The sequence below is a fragment of the Onychostoma macrolepis genome, chromosome 22, assembly GCF_012432095.1.
Source record: "Onychostoma macrolepis isolate SWU-2019 chromosome 22, ASM1243209v1, whole genome shotgun sequence".
Classification (NCBI taxonomy): Eukaryota; Metazoa; Chordata; class Actinopteri; order Cypriniformes; family Cyprinidae; genus Onychostoma; species Onychostoma macrolepis.
This window is the reverse complement of record NC_081176.1, coordinates 22,059,503-22,085,014: the sequence shown is the minus strand read 5'-3', so window position 1 is coordinate 22,085,014 and position 25,512 is coordinate 22,059,503. Positions and strand designations below refer to the sequence as shown.

Genomic DNA, 25,512 nt, shown 5'->3' with positions numbered 1-25,512 from the left:
TACAAAATAAAATTTAAAAAAAGTAAATTCAGCATCCTCTGCACATTTGGTCAAATTTCATTACAGTGTACAGTACTATAGCAGTTTCTTGGTCTCCTGACACAAGACTATATCTCAAGGCAGTCATTTCTCAGTTCTGCAAACATGCAGTACACACAAAAGATGGTTACAGATAAAATTTGACAGTCACACATCTGAAGGTGTACAACATGTGCTACGGTTTACTGTACATATAGAAGAGTGAAATTTCCATCATGTACTGATACTGTACTGTAATTATACTGCATGTGTAAGTATAAAACCCATGTATATTATTCGGTCAGCTCTCTCCTCTCTCCGCTGTTAGATGCAGAGATTCTGATTGGTGTCATCAGTTTTGCTGCCTAATCTCATTGTTAAACTTTTTGAGAAATGTGTCTTTGTTTTGAGAACTGAATTAATGGTTTGGGAAAATGAGCCAACTAAAATCACTTACATTAAATTAACAACAGAGAAAACTGCAATACAAGATTCTTACCTAACTCTGCTATTAGTTTTCGTGATCGGCTCATGTTATTGTTTCGTCCGATATGGCAGAAATGATGAAAGTGGCGCGAGCGGTCGGAGAATCGGTTCACCAAACAATTACGGGATGAATCTCAGACATATCCGGACGGGATTAGATTTCTCAGAGGACTTCTGAATAAACCGAGAAGCAGTATCTGATTCACGAACAAATGTAAAAACAATTCGTTAGTGAATGGGCTGCGCTTTGTATTTTTGACTCAAAAAGAACCGGTTCATAAGAGTCATTTGTTAATGAAGCCGACTGCACTGGGCGCGCTGCGTGCGCGTGCAATCATCGTGCGCCGTCATTGCCGCAGCTGAAAAGTAGCACATGAAACACTGCTTACATTTATATTTTATTCTGTGATAATTCTGGGGTGGCACAGCTTTTTCTAGATAGATCCGCCCCTGCGTAGGCCTATATCATTCAACAGCCTAATGAAGGCAAAAATACCTCAGATTTTGAAAATAACTTATAAAGGAAACAAAAACGTTCAAACTGTGAACTACGCGTTAAGTGTATTGTATGACAAAGACTGTAACAGTCACTGAGCCTATATTTTGAACAATGTTAAAATCGTTTAATCGGTAATATTTTGATTGTGTAGGCTAGTTACATATTTAGCTGCAGTGCGTTCGCAGAGAGAACTCGTCCATACGCCCTTTTACAACCTGATTGGCTGTAATGTATTAATTCCATTATACTCTAAAATAAATTACATTTATATTTATTATTATTATTATTATTATTTATAATTTTACATTTAGGCTACATTAAACGTCTTCCATTCTAAGACACAAGTAAATACAAAAATAAAATCGAACGTATAAAATAGAATAGTGTAAGTACAAGTCATCTTCTATACTACCTGATATTTCACAAGCATGAAGGCTCAGCAGACAGGTGACTCACCGGAAGTTGATGTTACACGGAATGGCTCAGGTGTGGGTTGGTTAAGACCGTACTTTACTGTCGATGCCACATGTTGTCTGAATATACGAGAGACATTTATTCAGCCATTCAAGTGCATTTCTGACATCTCTGGTGAGTTGATTTATGTTTTTGTGCGAGTTGTAGTAGCTAATATTTGTTTAGTCTAATTTTGTAGAACAAATACTTAATTAGGCGCTAGTGTTTCTGTAAAGGTATATTAGAGTGTGTGTTCAGGGTTTATTGTGAATCCAATTGTGGATTATGCTTTCACTTTACTCAGACTAAATGTATTGATCAAGAGCAAAATGAATGAAAGAAGAAACGACAGATGCTAAATAGATGTATACTATAATATTTCCACTTTTTAAATGGCTCCAAAAGTATTTGTACACTTAAAAATACCTAAATGTTTATTTTTATGCAAAGTATCAAACCAAATTGCATACATTTTTGAATAACAATAGCACAAGTTTGAGGCATTTTAAATAATAAAACAATATATGTATTGTTCAGAATGAGGACGAAAAGTATTCACTTTGTCGTTGATGCTGTTCAGTTAATGTGATGAAATTCAACTTTGGTTAATTTAATAGGACACTTGTGAGATGCATTGACTTAATATATCTACTAAAAATTGCAGCAGTTGAGTAAATGTAATTGCAAAAATAACTCCGGAAAGTGATTTAGAAAAACATTTGTGTGATATTTTGTTGATGTATACACATTTTAAGCATGATTCCCAATATTTTTGTGGGCCACTGTAATGTGTTGCATATCATACTTAAAACATTGAGATAAACTCAACAGCTCCTCAAGTCTTGCTCAGACTTGCCTGAACGCTGGAAGGGAATGCTGTTGTTTCACACCCGTCTGTCTTCATGTGGTGCACTTACTCACTTACCTCCTGCACTTTTAGGCTGAATACAATTTTTTTACTGTCGTGGTTTGCAAAATATTTGCTATAGTAGTGCTACAATTGCATTTTTGTTGTTGTTCTACAAAGAGCTTTAAGCTTTAACTGATGCACGCCACCTCCAGCATTCACAATAATAAAGCGTATTTTGTTTCAGTGAATTGAATGAACAAACGCCTAACCCCATGGACTGGGTGTGTTTTTCCAACATAAAAGTGTTTCGCAATATAAGTGACACATGGAGTGTCATTGGAAAGCTTTAGGTTAATGAATCACTTGGTGTTAGTTCAACCTGATCCACTTGAATACTCAGAAACATTATCTTAAAGGTCAATTAAAAAGGCCTATATTTATGCGTGAAGCTGGAATTACAAGTTGTGCAAAGTGACAGTATGACATAACAGATATTAAAGTGATTTTATAGCCTTAACTTCTGTAATGCACACGACGTGTCATGAGGGTCTGTAGATGAGCTGTCATTGATATCACTTCCTGTTTCATGTTTTTAGTTTTTTTATTTGCACATGTTGTTTGTATCACATGACTTTTGCCAAAATAATAATAATAAGTAATAAATAAAATTTCAGATATTTAAAACATTTTATAATAGTAATAATAATAATGAAATATGTCAAACTGCTTTGGGTTTACTTTTTAAGAACTGCATTACTTTAATGAGGCTTTTTTTTTGTTTTTTTGCTTCATTATCATATCAGGACAACTGTGTCACCCTGACTGTTTTTACTGTATTCCCCCAAAATATTACAAATATTTTATCTTTTTTTAATTCTTTTTTTTTTTTTATGTTAGAAGAGCTGCATTTAAGTTATTTATTATTTCAAAACCTTAGTATTATTATTAGTTTATAGTTAATGCTACAGACTGTTATATATGTTAGGAAGCAATAATTAAGTACCGATTGTTCAAATAAATAAAAAGCACCTTAATTTTTAAAAAAAATTTAATTTATTTTTTTACAGTGCTAGTGTATAAATATAAACATAAATATATATGTTGGATGACATTATTTAAGGTACAGTATGTACAAATTGCATTGTTAATGAATCTTTTGATAAAATAAAACAATGGAATAAAGTGCCTTAATTTATAATTTGAAAACGTTATTTTTAAATATTATTAATACATTGTACTTTTTATTATTATTTTTAATTTTTTAGTAACACTAATATTTTACTGGTGCTGTCAAATGATTCATGGAGATTATTCGCATCAAAAATAGTTTTTGTTTACAAAATATATGTGTGTGTGTACTGTATTATGTATACATAAATACATATGCATGTATATATTTCAGAAAATGTTGTTTCTATATTAAATATATTTATATATATATATATATATATATATATATATATATATATATATATATATATATATATATATGTAAATGTATGTCATATTTTCAAAATGTATACTGTATGTGTGTGTTTATTTATATATACATAATAAATATACACAGTACACACAGATATATTATGTAAACAAAAACTTGTATTTTGGATGTGATTAATCGCCATTAATCTTTGACAGCACTAATCTTTATTATCATTTATTATCAAATACAGTTAATGCTGCACACTGTTGGCAAGTATGCACATCTTGGATCTGTTTAAAACGGTTCAAGTCTCCCAGCCCCGTGAGAATGTGAACATGTGGGAGAGGCTCGTCTGATAAGTTCTTACTCAGCAATGATTCGACTGATGAACACACTCTTTGAAAACATGAGTAACAGCAAACCTGTCTGCAGTGAAATTAATAATTAATTTGAATCATTCTGTCGGCCTGTACTTGTCTTATCAGTATAACTGTTTTGATTAGGCAAAGTAGAATAAAATCATGCTCACTTATTTTGCTGCACTCACATGTTCCTCAGAAAATCATGCCAGACATCTATTTCACATGCTATTTTCTTCTGTTTCACAGTTTTAGGTTATTATGTTTTGATCTTGAACTTTTGGATGTTGCTCAACCGAATGTGCAGTCAAGAGCGTCTCCTTTGAATGTAAACATTTCAAACGTCAAAAGCTTAGGAATGATCACACACCGCCTCACGCAAACACACAGCGGTGTCTAAGCTGCGCGTTTTCTCCCTCAGGCATCAACAATTTCAGGTATCCTCGCACCCCAATCCGCACATGTCTCAGCCTGCCTCCTTATTTAAGTCCTTGCACACATCCAGCCCAAACTGAGTGTGAACATGACCCGTGTTTCTTGTTTTCAACGCACAAATTGCTGTGATCTGTCAGCGTGCTGCTTTGGTGCAACAACAATGAGTCACTGTTGAATTCCTCATGTTAAATACAGTATTGCGAAGACTGTGTAGGTAAAGCAGCTTTGAGTCGAGGTGTTTACTGAGGGATGAGTTTAAGTAGGGGGTTTAGGTTTCTATTGTTACGCTCCATTCCAAGTCTACGGTTCAGTGCAGTTCATGCAGGAACAGGCCTTTAGGTGAATCTTCATGTTTGGGAAGTAGGATCAAATGAATGTGTGTCTTTTGAAATAGATCTTAGTTTAATGCTGTTTTGTTCTACAGATGTAGACAGGATGGCAGATGAGTTTAATTTCCAGCACTTCAGCATCCTGCATCATGGACTACCACCTCCAGCCACGAAAAAACTCAAGAGATAAACGTATATGTTGGATACGGACGCCTACATAATACAGTCAACTATGGAAAACATGATTTAAAAGCTGATTTTTTTTTTTTTTTTTTCCCTGAAGTATCAATTTTGTTTTTTGTTTTGAGTCATGTATTCTCCTCTGTTGCTCTTCATTGTCCTGCATGGCATCTTCCTGGTGTGTGCCTACAATGGATGGAGCAGTCTGAAAAGTATCCCACGAAAAACCATTCAGTATGAAGGTAAGGTTAATTTTCATTGAGCTTATAAAGGATCTAGTCTTCAACCCTCTTACCTACTGTTATTGTAAGAATGAATGGTCAAGCAAATACTTTGCTTCATGGGAAATGTGTAGTTTTTATATAACTGCTAGTTTATCAAGAATATTTGGTGCCAAACTAGTACCTTCTAAGTATTAGTTTAATTTGCAACCCTGTTACATTGTAAAAAGTGATAAGTTGACTTAACTTAAAAAAATTGAGGAAACCCATTGACTTGAAATTTTTAAGTAAGTGATAATTAAAATAAGTTAAGTGAATTATCAAGTTCGCCTAACTTTAAAAAAAAAATTATGTACTTAATAATTTTAAGGCAACGGGTTTCCTCAATTTTGTTTTAAGTTAAGTCAACTTATCACTTTTTACAGTTTCAAAATGAAGGTAAGATTAATCTTCGATGAGATTATAACTGTGAGCTAAATATTAGCATCTAGTTCAGTCTTCAACCCTGTTACCTACATTATTGTAAGAATGAATGATCTAACAAATATTTTGCTTTATAGAAAATGTAGTTTTTATATAGCTGCTTGTTTACTAAGAATATGTGGTACCAAACTAGTACCGTATTAGCTTAATTTGCAACCTTGTTACTTGCAACTTTTAATATGAAGGTCAGATTCATCTTCGTTTGGATATAACTATGTACAACTATTAGCTAAGTATTAGCATTTGTTTAAATATATTACAGATCGTATATTTTTCCATTTTATATGTTATATATACTATTATCTAAAGTTGCTTAACATGAAAATAGCTACTTTTCAACACAAGATGTCTGTACATCCTCTAATTAGGGTGGCTTTGACACGAACCCTCTGAGGTCTTGAACTTTTTGACTGTTTCTCACAGTTAAAATAATAATAATATGATAATGTAAATCACAATTTTGGCATAATCTATCAAAATTATATTTAATTAATTGTTGTATAAACTAATAATATTTAAACATGTCTGGAATATTGTGTGCAATTTGCAACCCTGTTACCAAATGATTTTCCCCTTGTACCAAAAATATAAAAGTCCTTAACATTTGGACAACCAGAAAATGCCATCTTTTGGTCACTTTCTACACCATGATAAGAAGACCATTTAAAAACGTAATTCAGTTTTCTTACATTTTTACACAAATTGTAGTGTTGAGTGCATTCATCCAGTTCAGTCTTAATGTAAGAATATATGATCAAACAAAAATTTCAATCCCTATAAAAAAGAATGGAAATAAAATTACTCGCATATTGTTTACTAATATATTTAATATTTACATTGACCTCCTGAAGTGATAAAGCTACGGAGCCCTTTAAAGGACATTGTGGTGGGAAAAATTCGGGGTGAGTGGAAAAAATTCAGGGTGGGAGAAAAAAATAATTTTCAAATGTTTTGCGTTCTCTCGCAAAACTTTTGCGTTCCCTCGATAAAATTTGCGTTTCCTCGCAAAACTTTTACGTTCTCTCGCAAAGATATTTGCGTTCCCTCGCAAAACCATTTGAATTCGGACAAACTCTTTTTGTTTACTTTACAGCTTGCAGTGGATACAGCTCGAATGTTCACAATGGAGCGGTTCATAGAGTTTTATTTTGAACTTGGACTCAAAGTAATACAGTCAGTGCTTAGTTCGAAGCACGGTTTTGGGACATTCTAAAACGCTTAATGTGGCTTAATGTTTTAAAACAGTGACATTGGAGGACTAAATTCGATAATAATAAATCCTGATAAAAATGATTAGGCTAACATTAATAACCTTATTAATAATATTACTATTAATAAAGCAGAATATGAACGCAACGCCCTGCACGTTAAGCCTTTTCTTCCCCATAGAAAATGCTTAAGGTAGGCTATAATGAAAGGTTCATGCAGCTCGTATGTTCACAATGGAGCGGTTCATAAAGTTTTTATTTTGAACTTTGACTCAAGTATAAAGAAATACAGTCAGGTTAGTTCAAGGCACGGTTTTGGGACATTCTAAAACACTTTAATGTGGCTTAATGTATTAAAACAGTGACATCAGGACCAAATTCGATAATAATACAGTGAGGAAAATAAGTATTTGAACACCCTGCTATTTTGCAAGTTCTCCCACTTAGAAATCATGGAGGGGTCTGAAATTGTCATCGTAGGTGCATGTCCACTGTGAGAGACATAATCTAAAAAAAATCCAGAAATCACAATGTATGATTTTTAACTATTTATTTGTATGATACAGCTGCAAATAAGTATTTGAACACCTGTCTATCAGCTAGAATTCTGACCCTCAAAGACCTGTTAGTCTGCCTTTAAAATGTGCACCTCCACTCCATTTATTATCCTAAATTAGATGCACCTGTTTGAGGTCGTTAGCTGCATAAAGACACCTGTCCACCCCATACAATCAGTAAGAATCCAACTACTAACATGGCCAAGACCAAAGAGCTGTCCAAAGACACTAGAGACAAAATTGTACACCTCCACAAGGCTGGAAAGGGCTACGGGAAATTGCCAAGCAGCTTGGTGAAAAAGGTCCACTGTTGAAGCAATCATTAGAAAATAGAAGAAGCTAAACATGACTGTCAATCTCCCTCGGACTGGGGCTCCATGCAAGATCTCACCTCGTGGGGTCTCAATGATCCTAAGAAAGGTGAGAAATCAGCCCAGAACTACACGGGAGGAGCTGGTCAATGACCTGAAAAGAGCTGGGACCACCGTTTCCAAGGTTACTGTTGGTAATACACTAAGACGTCATGGTTTGAAATCATGCATGGCACGGAAGGTTCCCCTGCTTAAACCAGCACATGTCCAGGTCCGACTTAAGTTTGCCAATGACCATTTGGATGATCCAGAGGAGTCATGGGAGAAAGTCATGTGGTCAGATGAGACCAAAATAGAACTTTTGGTCATAATTCCACTAAACGTGTTTGGAGGAAGAAGAATGATGAGTACCATCCCAAGAACACCATCCCTACTGTGAAGCATGGGGTGGTAGCATCATGCTTTGGGGTGTTTTTCTGCACATGGGACAGGGCGACTGCACTGTATTAAGGAGAGGATGACCGGGGCCATGTATTGCGAGATTTTGGGGAACGACCTCCTTCCCTCAGTTAGAGCATTGAAGATGGGTCGAGGCTGGGTCTTCCAACATGACAATGACCAAGCACACAGCCAGGATAACCAAGGAGTGGCTCTGTAAGAAGCATATCAAGGTTCTGGCGTGGCCTAGCCAGTCTCCAGACCTAAACCCAATAGAGAATCTTTGGAGGAGCTCAAACTCCGTGTTTCTCAGCGACAGGCCAGAAACCTGACTGATCTAGAGAAGATCTGTGTGGAGGAGTGGGCCAAAATCCCTCCTGCAGTGTGTGCAAACCTGGTGAAAAACTACAGGAAACGTTTGACCTCTGTAATTGCAAACAAAGGCTACTGTACCAAATATTAACATTGATTTTCTCAGGTGTTCAAATACTTATTTGCAGCTGTATCATACAAATAAATAGTTAAAAAATCATACATTGTGATTTCTGGATTTTTTTTTTTAGATTTTGTCTCTCACAGTGGACATGCACCTACGATGACAATTTCAGACCCCTCCATGATTTCTAAGTGGGAGAACTTGCAAAATAGCAGGGTGTTCAAATACTTATTTTCCTCACTGTATATACTAATAAAATTGTTAGGCTTATATTAATAACCTTATTAATAATATTACTATTAATAAAGGAGAATAGCCCAGAATATGAATGCAACGGATTTGGTATTTTTAAATCACCGTTTTCATTATAGCCTACCTTAAGCGTTTTATGGGGGAGAAAAAGCTTAGGCTGCGTGCAGGGCGTTGCGTTCATATTCTGGGCTATTCTGCTTAGTAATATTATTAATAAGGTTATTAATATTAGCCTAATAATTTTATCAGCTTTTATTATTATTGAATTTGGTCCTCCAAGTCACTGTTTTAAAACATTAAGCCACATTAAAGTTTTATTATGTCCCAAAACCGTGCTTTGAACTAAGCACTGACTTAATTTATTTGAGTCCAAGTTCAAAATAAAACTCTTATGAACCGCTCCATTGTGAACATACGAGCTGTATCCACTGCAAGCTGTAAAGTAAACAAGAAGAATTTGTCCTAACTCAAAAGGTTTTGCGAGAGAACGCAAAAATTTTGTGAGGGAACAGAAATATCTTTGCGAGAGAACGCAAAACATTTGAAAAATATTTTTTCCTCCCACCCTGAATTTTTTTCCACTCTGAACAAATTTTTCCCACCACAATGTCCTTTAAAGGGCTCCGTATGAAGCACCTCCTTTCATTGCCTTTTTTTAAGTTTAACTCTATCTCCACCCTGAAAGCAAATGAACAATTTCAATTGTTCAATTTCAATGTAATTCTTGGTTGTGATACTTAAATGACAAATAGATAAGGCATTGTTATTCAACGTGCATGTATGTTTTTGTCCTTAGATAACCATGTGATCACGTTTAAAGAGGAAGGTGTTTGGAATTACTCCACAGTGCTGATTAGGGAGGATCTGGGTTTGCTGGTGTTGGGGGCGAGAGAGGCTGTCTACGCCCTTGACATAAACGATATCAGCGTTGCCAAGTCTAAGGTGCCGGTTTGGTTTCCTTTCCTTTGTTTCTTGGCAACAATATAACACAATTCTTTGACCCTGTTTCAAAACGGCACGTCCGTATAGTCTGTATTGATTTTTCTCCACCCATCAGGTGCTCTGGAAAGTTTCAGAGGAGAAACAAAAGGAATGCACCTCTAAAGGAAGACATCCTGACGTGAGTAAATATCTCTGTAACGGCCACACGTTCACTGACACACACTTTCAAATACTCTGAAAAATGGCAAAGAATTTGATGCATCTGATTTATTATCTTTTCAGATCGACTGTCGAAACTATGTGCGGATGCTGCATCAAATAAACGACAGCGTGATGTACATGTGCGGGACAAATGCCTTTAGCCCCACCTGCGATTACATAGTAAGTGCCATGACCAGATAATATTAATTAATATTTGTATCATAAAGAAATATTAAATTATAAAGACAACAAAATTAAATAATTGTTTCCAGAATTTAAAAACATGGCTTTTACATTGTCATTGTATTCACTGTTTGTATCTCGTAATCTATCATCTTCTTCCTGGTATGTGTGAGATTAGATTGCATGTGATTCATCAGGTGCTAGTGTCATGCAGTTAAAAAACAAGAATAAAAAACACCTTGTTTTCAATGTGTTTGAACAGACATATGGTGACGGGCAGCTGAAACTAGAGGGAAAGCAGGAAGACGGGAGGGGGAAATGTCCTTTCGATCCATTCCAGAGATCCTCTTCCGTCATGGTTGGTATGTATGTCTGTCTTGCAGATTGTTTCGGATAGTGTAAATGGATTGTGGGGTGGGGGGGGGGGTTGGGGAACTAAAACTAAAAAATAACTAAAACATTTAAAAATAATATATATATATATAATAGTGTTGTCAAATGATTAATCGCATCCAAAATAAAAGTTTTTATGTATATATGAATACACACACATGCATCTATATATTTAAGAGAAATGTTATGTTTTTATATTAAATATATTTATAATATATAATATAAATTATATGAATATAAATATATACATTTTCAAAATATATACTGTATGTGTGTGTATTTATATATACATAATAAATATACACAGTACACACATTATGTAAACAAATGTTTTTTATTTTGGATGCGATTAATCACGATTAATCGTTTGACAGCACATATATATACACATATACACACACACACACGCATACAATTTTTATTTATGTATTTATTTATTTATTTTTGTCACAGATCAAGACCTGTATTCTGCCACGTCCTTAAACTTTCTGGGTTCAGAGCCGGTCATTCTCCGCACCTCTCCCATTACACTGCGGACAGTGTTTAAGAGCTCTTGGCTCAATGGTATGTCAGATGTTACATCAAAACGTCATCTAGAAAACAAAGACTAATTACAGGCTTCTATTAGTAAAATAATGAAAGGGCTTGTGTGAATATCCTATTTTATATTTAGTTTTAATAACAGAACATGTCATATCAATTCTAGAATTTGATTAACATTTAAGTTAAAAAATTGTTTTGAACTTTTTAGTAAAAAACAATTGTCAAAAAAGGTAATTATTGTTCAAAACGATGGCATTAACATAAGAAATTTTAGTTACCATTACCAATAGTTTAGTTATATCAACACTGCTTTGAACAAAGTGAAAATCTAATTTTTTCTATCCACTCAAGAGCCAAACTTCGTCTACATGGATGTGGTCCCAGAAAGCGAGGACAGTCCTGAGGGTGACGATGACAAGGTCTACATGTTCTTCAGTGAGAACGCCGTGGAGTACGACTTCTACAACAAGCTTGTGGTGTCGCGTGTTGCCAGAGTCTGCAAGGTAATACTTCACCGATCTCTTTACCTTGGTATATTTAGCCCTGATCTTATAAAGACATTTCTTTCCCTATTCTGCAGGGTGACATGGGTGGTCAAAGGACCCTCCAGAAGAAATGGAGCTCTTTCTTGAAGGCTCGTCTGGACTGCTCTGTCCCTGAACCCAGCCTGCCCTACATCATACAGGACGTCTTTCATGTCCGTCACAAAAAATGGAGGAAAAGTGTCTTTTATGCAATTTTCACCTCTCAGTCGTAAGTTTTGTCTTTTTTTCCCGCATATTCTGTATCTGAATTTGCTCAATTGTTCAGTTATTCACTATTTACAATAAAGTGATTGCCACATAGTTCACTATGTAGAGTACAGGTGCAGTCACATTAAGGAAAATTTGACGAAATTTCAAACCAAGCAGCTTTTTGTTGGTTAGTGCTGTGAAGTCTGTATGACCAACTTGAACCCGTTGTGAAATCTGCACGGGAAATCTTTCACCGTTGCATGTTTCCTATTGAAATGACTGAAAATTCACAGAACAAATGTAAATGTGACCACACCTTAGAAATGACTTAAAATGAATGAATATGGTCCAGGGTTATTATAAAACAAACAAACAAAAACATTTGTGTTACTTGAAATAAAATTATTATGAATATTAATTAAAATATTAAAAAACGTATTTTATTTCAGCTAGACGACAAAGCAAAATTTCTAATTTGTATATAGTTTAACTCGTGTAATTTGACTAAAACTGAAATAAAAATTAATAAAAGCTATTTAGACATACTTAAACAATAACTAATAAACCGACAAAATCACACAACATTATTAAAACATTTAACAAAAATTTAAATTAAAATGCAAAATACAAAAAACTATTAGAAATAATGTAAAAACTAATAAAAAAATTTAAAAAACTATAATAGTATTTCAGTTATGCTTGAATAACACTGATTTGGACAGTTAATGTAAATTGTATGATTCTTACAATAGGGGTAGATCCATTTGAATTTTCTTCTGACCATTGAAACTGCAACATATTTATAGAAAAGTTTTTAATCCGATTTCAAACCACATATGAAGAATATATGAACCTTGGAGTGCATCTCATCCGCACTTCAGTACAAATCCGTGTAACTCGCTGTAAAATAGCTGCAGTTTATGATGCACTGCAGCTCTGACTAACTAGAGGATATGAGTCACATGTCATATAGATCTGTTTAATGATAAGACTGATAATTAAAGGATAGTCTGGCTCTTTCCTCCAGTTTAGTCACAGTTTTGATATTGTATTTGTAGCCTATAAAAGATCATGATCTATTTGTGTATGCAGGAGCTCAACAGATCGGTCTTCGGCAGTATGTGCATACGATGTGACTGATATCAGCGAGGTGTTCTCACGTGGCAAATTTAAGACAGAGGTGACTGTGGAAATGTCTGATGTGAAGTGGGTTACGTACAACGGAGAGCTTCCTGTCCCTCGACCAGGAGCTGTGAGTGGTCATTAGTGGTCTTACATAATCTCATAGGGGATGCATGCAATTTTTTATTTGTTAAATTATACTGTGGTGAACATCAAAAAATACTGACAGAATCCAAAAAAATGTTTCATGGAATATTTTATTGTAATATGATGGTACAAAATAAATAAATATATTAGGGCTGTCAGTTTAATGTGTTAACTTAATTAAATAGTTATGAAAAAATAACGCGATTTAAAATATTTTATCGCAGTTAACGCAGACCTGTACGTCATCTTATATTTCATACAGTTGACTGTTGACAAATATGATGCAGGGCAACAACTCTATACATGCAAGTTATGTCCTAAAATTCAAGATATTGGGGCAAAAAATGTCCCTGTATGAGTTTTTGTTTCATATTTATATCACATGATAAGCATTATCACAGAGTGCTGTATATGTCCGAATACCACGAGTGCAAATGTGATTTTATACAACAGTTCAGTAAAGAGGAAGATAGTATTGCGTTATATTTTAAACACAATATTGTGTGTTTTTGCTCAATTTTGCCAACGAAAATATTACCTATAAAGCCACAGCAGAACTGTTGTGCATCTGTGAGCAACACTGCGGTGTTTAGTTTCTGAATGAATCCACGTTTTGAATGAATCGTGTGAACCAATGATTCAAAGACCCATTCATAGATAGAGCTGTTTACTGAAGTCCTGAATGAATCAGCTGTTTGAACGAATCGAATGAATGAATGACTCATAGAGACATTTAACGCCACCTGATGGCAGATTTAGTTTCTTCTTTAGAGGGTCATTTCATTTATTTATTTATTTAAGGAAGGAAGGAAGGAAGGAAGGAATAGTTCAAAAAAAGTTTTTGGTCATTTACTCCCCCTCAAACCTGAATGACTGACTGACTTTTGCTCAACGTGAAAGAAGGTATTTTGAAGACTGTTGGTAACAAAGTTGTTTTGGTTACCAGTGACTTTCATTGCATGAACAAAAAATACTGAGATGTTTCTCAAATTATCTTCTTTTATGTTTAAAATAAACTCATAGTTTATGTTAGGCCCTTGTAGCCTAACTTGTTGAATCAAATAAAATAGTTCTTTATAAAGCTGCTGTTTGTAATGTTTACTTGATACTTTCTCATTTAACACAATAATAGCTTTAAATAATCTTTTGTGGGTATTTTCACAGCCAGATTTACTTTGCAATTAATTAATCACCGCATCATGTAATTAATTAAATAAAAAATTGTAATCTACTGACAGCCCTAATCTTATTTTGATCTGCTGACACTCATCTTCACAGTGTGTCAACAATGCAGCGAGGAGTTCAGGAATAATGCGGTCACTGGACCTCCCTGATAAAAATCTACAGTTCATCCGAGACCGCCCCCTCATGGATGACGCCGTCCGACCAATCACAGGCAAGCCCCTACTGCTCAAGAGAGGCCCGCTGTTGACCCACCTCGTCGTAGACCATGTAACTGCATCGGACGGAGAGTCCTATCCTGTGATGTTTGTCGGCACAGGTAAGATTCCCATTCGCCTCTAGGGCAGAGCAGCTCTTTACTGTCGGTTAGAGGGTGTGTGTGTGTGTGTGTGTGTGTGTGTGTGTGTGTGTGTAAACAATCATTCACAGGAATGTTAATTGTACTTTGGACTGAGCTGTTTAAATTACAACCTATTGAATTTATTGTTTTTACGTTAAATAATGTTGAAAAGCTGGAAATAGAAAGATGTTTTTGTAATGCAAGTCAATTGTTTTCTGTTTTCCATCAGAAAATGGTTATGTTCAGAAAGCAGTGAACTATGATGGAGAAATGCACATTATTGAGGAAGTAAAACTGTTTCAGAATGCTGAGCCAATTGACGTCCTAAGACTTCACCAGAATCAGGTACACAAAACTGGGAATGGGTATAGATGGAGATTTGCTGATTCGATTATTTTCAGATTCGCATGATTTAATTCTGATTAATTTTGGTATATTTTTAGTTGTAAAATAAATTTTGCTTATATTATAGTATTATTCAGTAATAATGTCCATATATACAGTATCTCACAGAAGTGAGTACACCCCTCACATTTTGTAAATATTTTATTATATCTTTTCATGTGACAACACTGAAGAAATTACACTTTGCTACAATGTAAAGTAGTGAGTGTACAGCTTGTATAACAGTGTAAATTTTCTGTCCCCTCAAAATAACTCAATACATAGCCATTAATGTCTAAACCGCTGGCCACAAAAGTGAGTACACCCCTAAGTGAAAATGTCCAAATTGGGCCCAATAAGCCATTTTCTCTCCCTGGTGTCATGTGACTGGTTAGTGTTACAAGGTCTCAGGTGTGAATGGGGAGCAGGTGTGTTAAATTTGGTGTTATCGCTCTCACTCTCTCATACTGGTCACTGGAAGTTCAACATGGTACCTCATGGCAAAGAACTCTCTGAGGATCTGAAAAAAAGAATTGTTTGCTCTACATAAAGATGGCGTAGGCTATGAGAAGATTGCCAAGACCCTGAAACTGAGCTGCAGCACGGTGGCCAAGACCATACAGCGGTTTAACAGGACAGGTTCCACTCAGAACAGGCCACGCCATGATCGACCAAAGAAGTTGAGTGCACGTGCTTGGCGTCATATCCAGAGGTTGTGTTTGGGAAATAGACGTATGAGTGCTGCCAGCATTGCTGCAGAGGTTGAAGGGGTGGGGGGTCAGCCTGTCAGTGCTCAGACCATACGCCGCACACTGCATCAAATTGGTCTGCATGGCTGTCGCCCAAGAAGGAAGCCTCTTCTAAAGATGATGCACAAGAAAGCCCGCAAACAGTTTGCTGAAGACAAGCAGACTAAGGACATGGATTACTGGAACCATGTCTTGTGGTCTGATGAGACCAAGATAAACTTATTTGGTTCAGATGGTGTCAAGCGTGTGTGGCATCAACTAGGTGAGGAGTACAAAGATAAGTGTGTCTTACCTACAGTCAAGCATGGTGGTGGGAGTGTCATGGTCTGGGGCTGCATGAGTGCGGCACTGGGGAGATACAGTTCATTGAGGGAACCTGTACTGTGACATACTGAAGCAGAGCATGATCCCCTCCCTTCGGAGACTGGGCCGCAGGGCAGTATTCCTACATGATAACGGCCCCAAACACACCTCCAAGAAGACCACTGCCTTGCTAAAGAAGCTGAGGGTAAAGGTGATGGACTGGCTAAGCGTGTCTCCAGACCTAAACCCTATTGAGCATCTGTGGGGCATCCTCAAACGGAAGGTGGAGGAGCGCAGGGTCTCTAACACCAGCTCCAGAGGCAACCTGTGAAGCTCTGGTGAACTCTGGTGCCTTAACCCTCTTGATGCCCAAGAGGGTTAAGGCAGTGCTGGAAAATAATGGTGGCCATACAAAATATTGACATTTTCACTTAGGGGTGTACTCACTTTTGTGGCCAGCGGTTTAGACATTAATTGCTGTGTGTTGAGTTATTTTGAGGGGACAGCAAATTTACACTGTTATACAAGCTGTACACTCACTACTTTACATTGTAGCAAAGTGTCATTTCTTCAGTAAAATATTTACAAAAATGTGAGGGGTGTACTCACTTCTGTGAGATACTGTATATGTATATATATTATTTGCAGATTTATATTGAGATTATTTGCAGATTCACAGGCTCTCGATTTGATTCAGATAAATTTGGGATTATTCACATATAATGTCCATATTCCTTGTATATGAATGATTCTTTGATAGTGCTGTATATATTTTCTGATTTGATTCTATTCAGATTCACAGCCTTTTGATTTGATTCTGATTCATTTGGGTATTATTCAGTAATAATGTCCATTTTTTACATATAAAAGGAATTTTTCTCTCTTCTAATACTGTATATTATAAAGGTCACTGATTCAAATTTAGTAATTTTGAACTATAAATTAAAAGAACTGGCTCTTATGAATCATACATTTCAGAAATTGGGCTACACTGAATGTGCTGTGTTTATGATTCACTAAAAAGAAGCGATCAGTTGTTAATGACTTGTTAAACTACATGGTCACATGTTTTGTTTTGTGTTGAATAAAAGCTTAAACAAAATGACAAAAGATTAATTAAGTAATGAGTCATTTTCATGTAATAACTTGATTATTTTTGTAACAATTGTAATTGCCAATTGTTAGAAAGACGAAGTGGAGGAATATATATTTTTTTGTTGCACGTTTATCATGAAACAATGCATGAATCAGCATGAGTGGTTTGTTTTGTCTAGTTGTATGCAGGCTCTGCATCTGGGGTTGTCCAGATGCCCGTCAGCAACTGCAGTCGTTATTCTTCCTGTCTGGACTGTGTGCTTGCCAGAGACCCTTACTGTGCCTGGGACATCCCAGATCAACGGTGCTCTAGAGTACCCACATCACCTGAGGATGGAAAAATGTAAAGCACTCACACACAAGTACAATCCCATATCAAGGAAAAATTGCCAAAAAATGTGTTTATTGATTTAACCACGGTTTTGAATACCTAAAATCTACTGGACTATATATAAGTGTGTATAAATAACATATACTGACAGTTAACATCAAACTATTTGCATTTCAGCAATCTGATACAAAGTCTAAAGGAAGGGGATGCCACTCGATGCCCAACAACAGGTATTTATCATCTTTTTTTTTTTTCTGATTCAATATTAAAGGAATAGTTCGTTCAAAAATGAAGATTTGCTGAAATTGTACCTACCCTCAGGTCATCCAAGAATTTGTTTCTTCATCAGAACAGATTTGGAGAAATTTAGCATTACATCACTTGCTCACCAGTGGATCCTCTGCAGTGAATGGGTGCCGTCAGAATAAGAGTCCAAACAGCTGATAAAAACATCACAATAATCCACAAAACTCCAGTCCATCAATTAATGTCTTGTGAAGTGAAAAGCTGCATGTTTGTAAGAAACAAATCAAACATTAACAAGTTTCTAAATTTAAAACCATTGCTTCTGGCCAAAATACGTGGCCTCAATCCATAATGACACTTCCTGCAGTGAAAAAGTCCATCTGTTGTCTTCTAATGTCAAAATCCACCCACATATTTGTTTAGAATTGTTTTTGCTTGTAAACAGAGCTTGATCTGTGCAGATTTCTCTCCTGATTCAGCCTATGTGACTTTTTCACTGTAGAAAGAAATACTATAGATGGGGGATTCGTATTTTAGCTGCAAACAACAGTTTGAAGTTAAAACGTCTTGATGGATTTATGTATTACAAACACGCAGCTTTTTGCTTCACAAAACAGTAATTGATAGACTGGAGTTGTGTGGATTACATGTGGATTACTGTGATGTTTTTATCAGCTGTTCAGTCTCTCATTCTGACGGCACCCATTCACTGCAAGAGCATCCATTGGTAAGCAAGTGATGTAAATGCTAAATTTCTCTAAATCTGTTCTGATGAAGAAAAAACTAATCTTGAATGGCTTCACTTTTAAAATCAGGGTTTTATTTAACATAGTTTTTCTCTTCATCAGCTCCCATGGAACCAAAGATTCGCAGCCTAGTGCTGGGAAACAACATAAAGTTGCTGTGTCATCCAGACTCTAACTTGGCCCAGGTCAATTGGAACTTTGCTGGAAAGCCACTTCCCTACTCAAACAGGAAGTATACTATTTATAATGATGGCATCCTTATCTACAACGCCTCTGTCGCTGACGCTGGACACTACACCTGCACGTCAGTCGAGCGGGCGAAAGGGAGAGACTACACCCAAACGCTGGCCATTTATGACTTGTGTGAACAATCATCAGTAGTTGTGACAGATAAGATCAAGACCACACTGGGAATCCTTCCTGAAAGCCACACGACATCATCAAGTTTGCATAAATCCAAAGAGCCTCCATGGTATTCAAGAACTGAGAGCAGTGAGAGTAAATGGATAGCAATGCAAGTGGCGTTGGCCGTGCTGTCAGTTATGATGGTATGTCTGCTGATCTGGAACCTGTACATGGGCCACATCTCTCCATTTATGTGCTGTGGGAGGCAACTAATCAAAAGCCCCAGGAATCTTCCAGAAAGGGAATACATGCACACAGGAAATGATGCTATAGACAGTAAACAGCAAATGGTCAGGTTGTGTGTCACGACAAACAGTGGTCTAGAAGCCACAAGCTTCCACAGGAATACCACCATTGGGGATACACCAACGGACATGCATGTTTTTAAGTACATTACAGACGAGTCGGAGATTTAAGTTTTTTTTTTTTTACATAATTTTGTATAATTTTTATACTTATTTATTTTTATAAATAATAAAAGAAAATGAATTTTTTCACATAATTGCTGTTTAAAATGCAGTGCAAGTAAGTAAAACTAATTGAAATTCAAAGAAATGCATACATTTTTAACTTGAAAAGCAAAGCAAAAGACAAACTTTGAATGTTCAGCTAACATAGCTTTGTTAGAAACTTTAGGTACATTTGAAAAGACAGTTGCTGCCCTATTAAGAAAGAATTAAGGTAAACATCTTGCCAATTAAAAGCTGCGTCCAAAAACAAAAATACTGTTCGAGTAGCTATTAAATTTAATAGGGAAGTGCTTTAACAACATTCACTCTCTCAGTACCTTGGCCTTGCAGATCATAATTTTTGGTGCCGTGACCCGGTGTGGTACTGAAGTACACATTTCTTAACAATTATGTCTGTTCTCTCTCTTTTTCACCTCAATTAAAGGGATAGTTCACCCAAAAATGAAAATTACCCCATGATTTTCCAAGCTCTATAATGGCAGTGAATGGGTGCCGAGATTTTGAAGCCCAAAAAAGTGCATCCATCCATCATAAAAAGTGCCCCACATGGCTCTGGGGGGTTAAATAAAGGCCTTCTAAAGTAAATCGATGCATTTGTCTAGCTTCCGCTTACTGTTGCATGCGCATTCGTGAGAGTGTGGCATTCCAGCAGATGACGTAGGTGTAGCTTGAGCTCCGGTGAGCATATGCTAGTCTCGTGAGAACCAAGTTTTGTTTACAGCAAAAGAAAACCAGTCTCCTCTTGACTTATATCGAAATCCTCCGACATATTTCTTTACAAATCCTCATTTTGTACTTCTAATTCATAACCGGTGTTTTGTTTTGCTCTTTTCTCTGCACTTCCACTTTCATCTACGTCCTTCGTCATCCGCTGGAACACCACTCTCTCGTGAATGTGTGGACGACAGTTAGCGGAAGTTTTAAATATGGATATTTTTCTTACACAAACACATCGATTTACTTTAGAAGGCCTTTATTAACCTCCCAGAGCCATGTGGAGCTGTGTTTTTTGATGGATGGATGCACATTTTTGGACTTCAAAATCTCTGCCCCCATTCACTCCCATTTATAAAGCTTGGAAGAGCCAGGACATTTTTTAATGTAACTCTGATTGTATTTGTCTGAAAGAAGAAAATCATATACACCTAGGATGGCTTGAGGGTGAGTAAATCATAGGGGAAATTTTCATTTTTGGTTGAACTATCCCTTTAATCCTATGATTTCAGACATGCTCCTAATTTTGCCTACTATGTATTAGGGAAGTATGCATATTCAGAAGCAGGGAGAGACTACAATAAAAGCAACGTCAGTCTGAAAAGGAATGTTTTTATTGAAAAAAAAAAAAAGGAGTCATTCTAGTCACATTTTAGAGACAGGATTGTTAAATACTTTGGCTACACGTGGCCAGTCATGGAACGTTTCAAAATCAGCCTCCTTTGGCTCGGTGGAGGGAGATCTTAAACGTAAAGTAATAAAGATCAAGTCACACGTTTTTGCCAACCGCATTTGGAAACACAATGCTCCAATACGAAGCACAATGATTACTGAAATGAAACCAGGAATAAATTTTAGGTAATACATATTTAGAAGCCAGTATTAAAAGTAGCACAGGATGTAGCCACATCCACCAATAGAGTTGTAGCACTTGAGGGAAAATCGAAAGCTATTGGTTCACACATGCTTAATTTGCATGAAGAATTAAGGCGGACTTCATTTCGAAGATGTGGAAAGCTTCAAACAGAAAAGAGAGCAGGCACAAGATGTGTTTGCAAGAAACATTCTCAGTCATAGATCTTAGAAAATCTGCAATGCTTTGTTGCAATATAAAAAGGGTGTGTTGTATGCAAATCATACTATTTACAAAGACATGCTTGTGAGTCTTAAAAGTGAGGGAATAATTTACCAAAATTTGAAATGAATTGCAGAAGCACTTATGTGGAAATGTGAGACCGAATTTCTCGAGGTAAATAGAAAAGCTGCCATGATTTAAAAAAAAAAAAATTCCGACATGCTTTTTTCTCTTTTAAAAATCACTTTCCCTAAAACGGTAATGTGATTGTATGCAATACAGTGATATATATGCATTTGTATTCTACACAAGTCAGTAATTTGATATGCAACTATTCTGATTTCTTTCTCGAACAATTCAATGGAATGCTAAGACATGTCAAGGCTCAGATGAACTGAGATGAATTCATTAACGTAAAGTGTCCATTTTTGCTATTTTTATACTAATGGTCCACCATTTTGCTGTCAGTTTGAGAGTAGTATGTGTTGAGAGAGTTTTTAAAGGAGCAGTTTGCTTATTTGGCTTGGTTATTGGTGTTTTGTCAGAATTTGCACCCAGAAAAGTGGTTTGACACATTTTCGATCGTCATTCACATTAAAGTGTTCAAAAGATCTATTATTTTTAACTAAAAAAAAATAACTAATTAGGTTTATACACATTTTTTAAGGAGTGATTTAACATTAGAACTTTTTGCTATATTAAGAAAAACATTGTACAATAGCAACGGAACTATTCACAAGTCCATGATGGCAAAAATATTGAGTAACGTCCCACTGCAAACTGCCCCTTTAATATTAAGACAAGCAGTAGTGCTCTGGCTCCATCTGTAGTTCAGAAAAGGTATCACCAGGGGCCGCTCTCTGGGTAATTGGGCACTGCGGCTGGATACTGGGGCAGACTGGGGCCAGTTTCAGAGATGGCGTTGAATCCGGCATCTCTCACAGGGGCGCTTTTCCACACGCCTGTGCTCCATTCTTCCTGCGCCCTCTGAAGACTGCCTCCTGCTCCGCGATACAGACGATGAACCTTTTAGGGGACAAAATTGATGTCACTTTCATTTTAGTTTAAGGGTTTACTTATTAAGGGTTGTGTGTGTACATGCAAATCATACCTTGATAAGAATGAACACCATTAGAACTGTATCTATGGTAAAGAGCAGAGTACAGATGAGCATGAATATAGCCGAGACTACATTTGTGCCGAAAAACATCACTGTGGCAATCCAACCACTGCAAAAAGAGAAAAACATGGCGAGTTAACATCAATGGAAGTAACTGATATTCCCACTCAAAGACTGAATGAATTAAGCTCAGTCAACAAGTTTATTATTACAAATAGCTATCAGAAAGAAATAAGAAAAAAGTCAGTAAGGTTTTTTTTTTATGTTTCTGAAATTAATGTATTTTTCGCTCACCAAAGCTGCATTTATTTGATCAAAAGTACAGAAAAAAAATAGTATTATTTTTGCAATTTAAAGTAACTGTTTTCTATTTGAATATGTCTTTAAAATAAATTTATTCCAGTGATGTAAAGCTGAATTTTCAGCATCATTACTCCAGTCGTCAGTGTTACATGATCCTTCAGAAATCATTCTGATATGCTGATTAGCTGCTCAAGAAACATTTCTTTTCTGTTTTTTTTCTGGAAACTGTTATACATGTTTTCAGGATATTTTGATGAATAGAAAGTTCAAAAGAACAGATTTTTTAAAATAGAAAAAAAAAAATAAAGACAAAAAGTTCACCTCAAAAATGAAAAAAATGGGCGTTGATAAGTTTTACTGTAAAAACAGCACAAATTGAAAGAATAAGGGCAATCTAATCTATCTTGTTCCAAGCCTGTATGAATTTCTTTCTTCTGTTGAGCACAAAAGAAGATATTCTGAAGAATGTTGATAAACAAATGGTTGACAGTAGCCATTGACTTCCATAGTATATTTTTTTCATACAATGGAAGTCAATGGCTACCGGCAACTGTAAAGACAGAATTTTAATATTAATAGTTAATATTTTCTTAACTTTCAACGTTAATGTAGATTAACAACATGCCATGTGCTGCATGACAAGATAAATACTTCTTTCTCAAGAGGTGTAATGAAATTGTCAATAGTCAATCATCAAACTGCCAGTAGCGAATGAAATTTTGGAGTGGCACCTGGGGTGACCAATCAGATGTCACTCCACCAATGCTCATAAAAGTAAAATCCTCAACAAACCACATAATTTAAGGTAGCATTCAAGTTCATAGACCAAATGGTGTGTGACAATATTTTATCACACCAAACTCTCTATACTATTCTCGTAGCTTCGTAAAATTATGGCTAAACCACTGATGTCACATGGACTATTTTATCGATGATCTTGCTACGTTTCGGGGTTTAGGAACATTTCAGTTACGTTGCAGTCTATGGAGGGTCAGAAAGCTCTCAGATTTCATCAAAAATATCTTAATTTGTGTTCTGAAGATGAACGAAGGTCGTACGGGTTTGGAACGACATGAGGGCGAGTAATAACTGACAGAATTTTTATTTTTGGGTGAACTATCCCTTCAAATCCTGAATATCCTAACATTTAAATGTTACTCACCAAGCACCCCAACCTGATATTCCAAGACTCTGGATGAAGACAAGAACACATTGCAGAAAGAAAATGAAGAAGAATGCCATGAAGTTGAAGGAACTATCAGCCCTAAAAAAGACAAAACCAGTTAAATCGAAGTGAAAACCTCAGCATCATTTGTCCTTTCCCAAAATGGGCTCCTTACCGAAATGCTTTATAGAGTGGCCTGAACCAGCAGGTGTAGCTACATGGGCTGAAAACCAGCAGCCAGAGGAGCGCAAACCCAAAGTTGACCGCTCCACCCCCACCGGCCCACCAAGCTATGCAGGCCACCACATTGACACATAGTGTGAGACAGTACACTGAAAAACAGAAACGTCAGTCATTAGATGCTTCAGTCAAACTTCGGAATCTCAATTTCGGAAAATCTGAAATCGAACTATTCACAGTAAAGGTTTCGCTACATTTCTTTACTCACACATCCAAAGATTGTAAACACGACGCACAAGCTGCTGGTAGGGTTGCGGAATTTCCTCATCCACGTTCTGGTAAAAACATGGCTTTATGCGAATAAACTTCGGCAGAGGGGGGAAGTTGTTTGCTCGATCTGTCAGGCAAAAATGGAAATTATTCATTTTTAACCAAAGCAATAACAGGACTCCAAGAAGTATGGAATATTGTTTCCAACACAGAATAAAAAAAATCTCACAATTCAAACTTGCAATTCTAAAAAGAAAAATTGTGAGATAATTCGCAATTGCAAGAAAAAAGTCACAATTAAAAGTTTTTATTTTGTGGCAGAAACAGAAAAAAGATTGCGAGATGTAAATTCAGAATTCAGAGGGAAAAAGTCAGAATTGGAATACATGTGTGTTTATTTATTTTTTCAATTCCATGGCGTAAACAGTCTTCCGTTAAAAAGCAAATGAAGACAGTTGACATTCAAAATTTGTATATGCCAACCAAACCTGACTTACCTGTCATTCTCAATTTTAATGTTTATGTTTCTTGTGCTAGTGAACTTTTTTCCTCTCTGGACCGAAGAATTGAAGTTTTCAGTGCTAAAAGAAATGCAAATATCGTAAAAACAGGCAAACATTCTTAAAAATAGATTTAAAAAATAATAATCAGCCTTGTGATCACATCAGTTGTCATCACATTGAGCAAAATTATACATAACTGTTGAACACTGCAAGCCATAAGATCATAAAATAACATAAATGCTTATTTTGTATTTTATATGTGTTGTTGTTTATAACAATCCTATATTAACGATATTTCACAGTATTAGTGACATTTGAAAACACAGTACAGGCCAACTGCAAACCACGAAAAGCAATGGCCAAACTATACAACATAACGCAAATCAGAAATACTATTTCATGTGCTAAAGAGAAAAACGACCGCTTTAATAATACAATAAAACCTCAGGTTTATATTCTTAATCGTACGATACCTGTGCACCGCTAAATAGTTTGATGAGGATGCGTCTGCAGTCCGCATTGAATCCTGGTAATCCCGTGGCGGACTAGCGTTCTGGTGCATTATGGGAATTGTAGTTCTAAAGTGGCCTGTTTTGTACGTAGCGGACGGAAGTTGTAACTGTTAAAGACTACAAGACCCATTACAAGATGATCGAAGGTGTGGTCTCGGTGCTTGTGACTAGATAATTTCCCAGTTTCCTTGCCTTGCGGCACTGTTTGAATATGAC

General features: G+C 36.1%; 2 protein-coding genes across 3 annotated transcripts; one reads left to right on the top strand and one right to left on the bottom strand.

The window, feature by feature from the left end:
• The first annotated feature begins 1,399 nt into the window (after positions 1-1,399).
• Positions 1,400-20,288, top strand: si:ch211-129c21.1 (uncharacterized protein LOC563087 homolog). 2 transcript variants are annotated; one of them, XM_058760799.1, is made up of 16 exons: positions 1,400-1,591; positions 4,948-5,044; positions 5,136-5,274; positions 9,735-9,880; positions 9,996-10,058; positions 10,163-10,261; positions 10,527-10,626; positions 11,111-11,221; positions 11,552-11,703; positions 11,781-11,953; positions 13,027-13,186; positions 14,482-14,704; positions 14,955-15,070; positions 17,436-17,599; positions 17,765-17,817; positions 18,682-20,288. In XM_058760799.1, exons 3-16 carry the CDS (start codon positions 5,163-5,165, stop codon positions 19,398-19,400), a joined length of 2,391 nt encoding a protein of 796 aa, XP_058616782.1. In that variant the 5' UTR covers positions 1,400-1,591; positions 4,948-5,044; positions 5,136-5,162; the 3' UTR covers positions 19,401-20,288. The 2 variants fall into 2 exon arrangements, with proteins under 2 accessions (XP_058616782.1, XP_058616781.1); XM_058760798.1 differs by having other exon boundaries at positions 4,948-5,274.
• A 504-nt stretch (positions 20,289-20,792) lies between these two features.
• On the bottom strand, positions 20,793-25,415 carry scamp4 (secretory carrier membrane protein 4). The gene is made up of 7 exons (XM_058760803.1): positions 25,258-25,415; positions 24,779-24,862; positions 24,280-24,408; positions 24,007-24,163; positions 23,829-23,930; positions 22,355-22,472; positions 20,793-22,269 (listed from the first exon to the last, which is right to left on the bottom strand). The coding sequence occupies exons 2-7, from the start codon at positions 24,783-24,785 to the stop codon at positions 22,087-22,089; spliced, it is 696 nt and encodes a 231-aa protein (XP_058616786.1). The 5' UTR covers positions 24,786-24,862; positions 25,258-25,415; the 3' UTR covers positions 20,793-22,086.
• Between the last annotated feature and the right edge of the window lie 97 nt (positions 25,416-25,512).

Excerpts from the sequence above, each read along its gene's own strand:
- si:ch211-129c21.1 (XM_058760799.1), top strand. The coding sequence starts at position 5,163 with ATGTATTCTCCTCTGTTGCTCTTCATTGTCCTGCATGGCATCTTCCTG. Across the intron at positions 9,881-9,995 it reads TCAGCGTTGCCAAGTCTAAG|GTGCTCTGGAAAGTTTCAGA; the intron begins GTGCCGGTTTGG and ends TCCACCCATCAG. Across the intron at positions 11,704-11,780 it reads GTGTTGCCAGAGTCTGCAAG|GGTGACATGGGTGGTCAAAG; the intron begins GTAATACTTCAC and ends CCTATTCTGCAG.
- scamp4 (XM_058760803.1), bottom strand. Across the intron at positions 24,164-24,279 it reads TGTTTACAATCTTTGGATGT|TGTACTGTCTCACACTATGT; the intron begins GTGAGTAAAGAA and ends TCTGTTTTTCAG. Across the intron at positions 22,473-23,828 it reads ATATCAGGTTGGGGTGCTTG|TGGTTGGATTGCCACAGTGA; the intron begins GTGAGTAACATT and ends CTCTTTTTGCAG.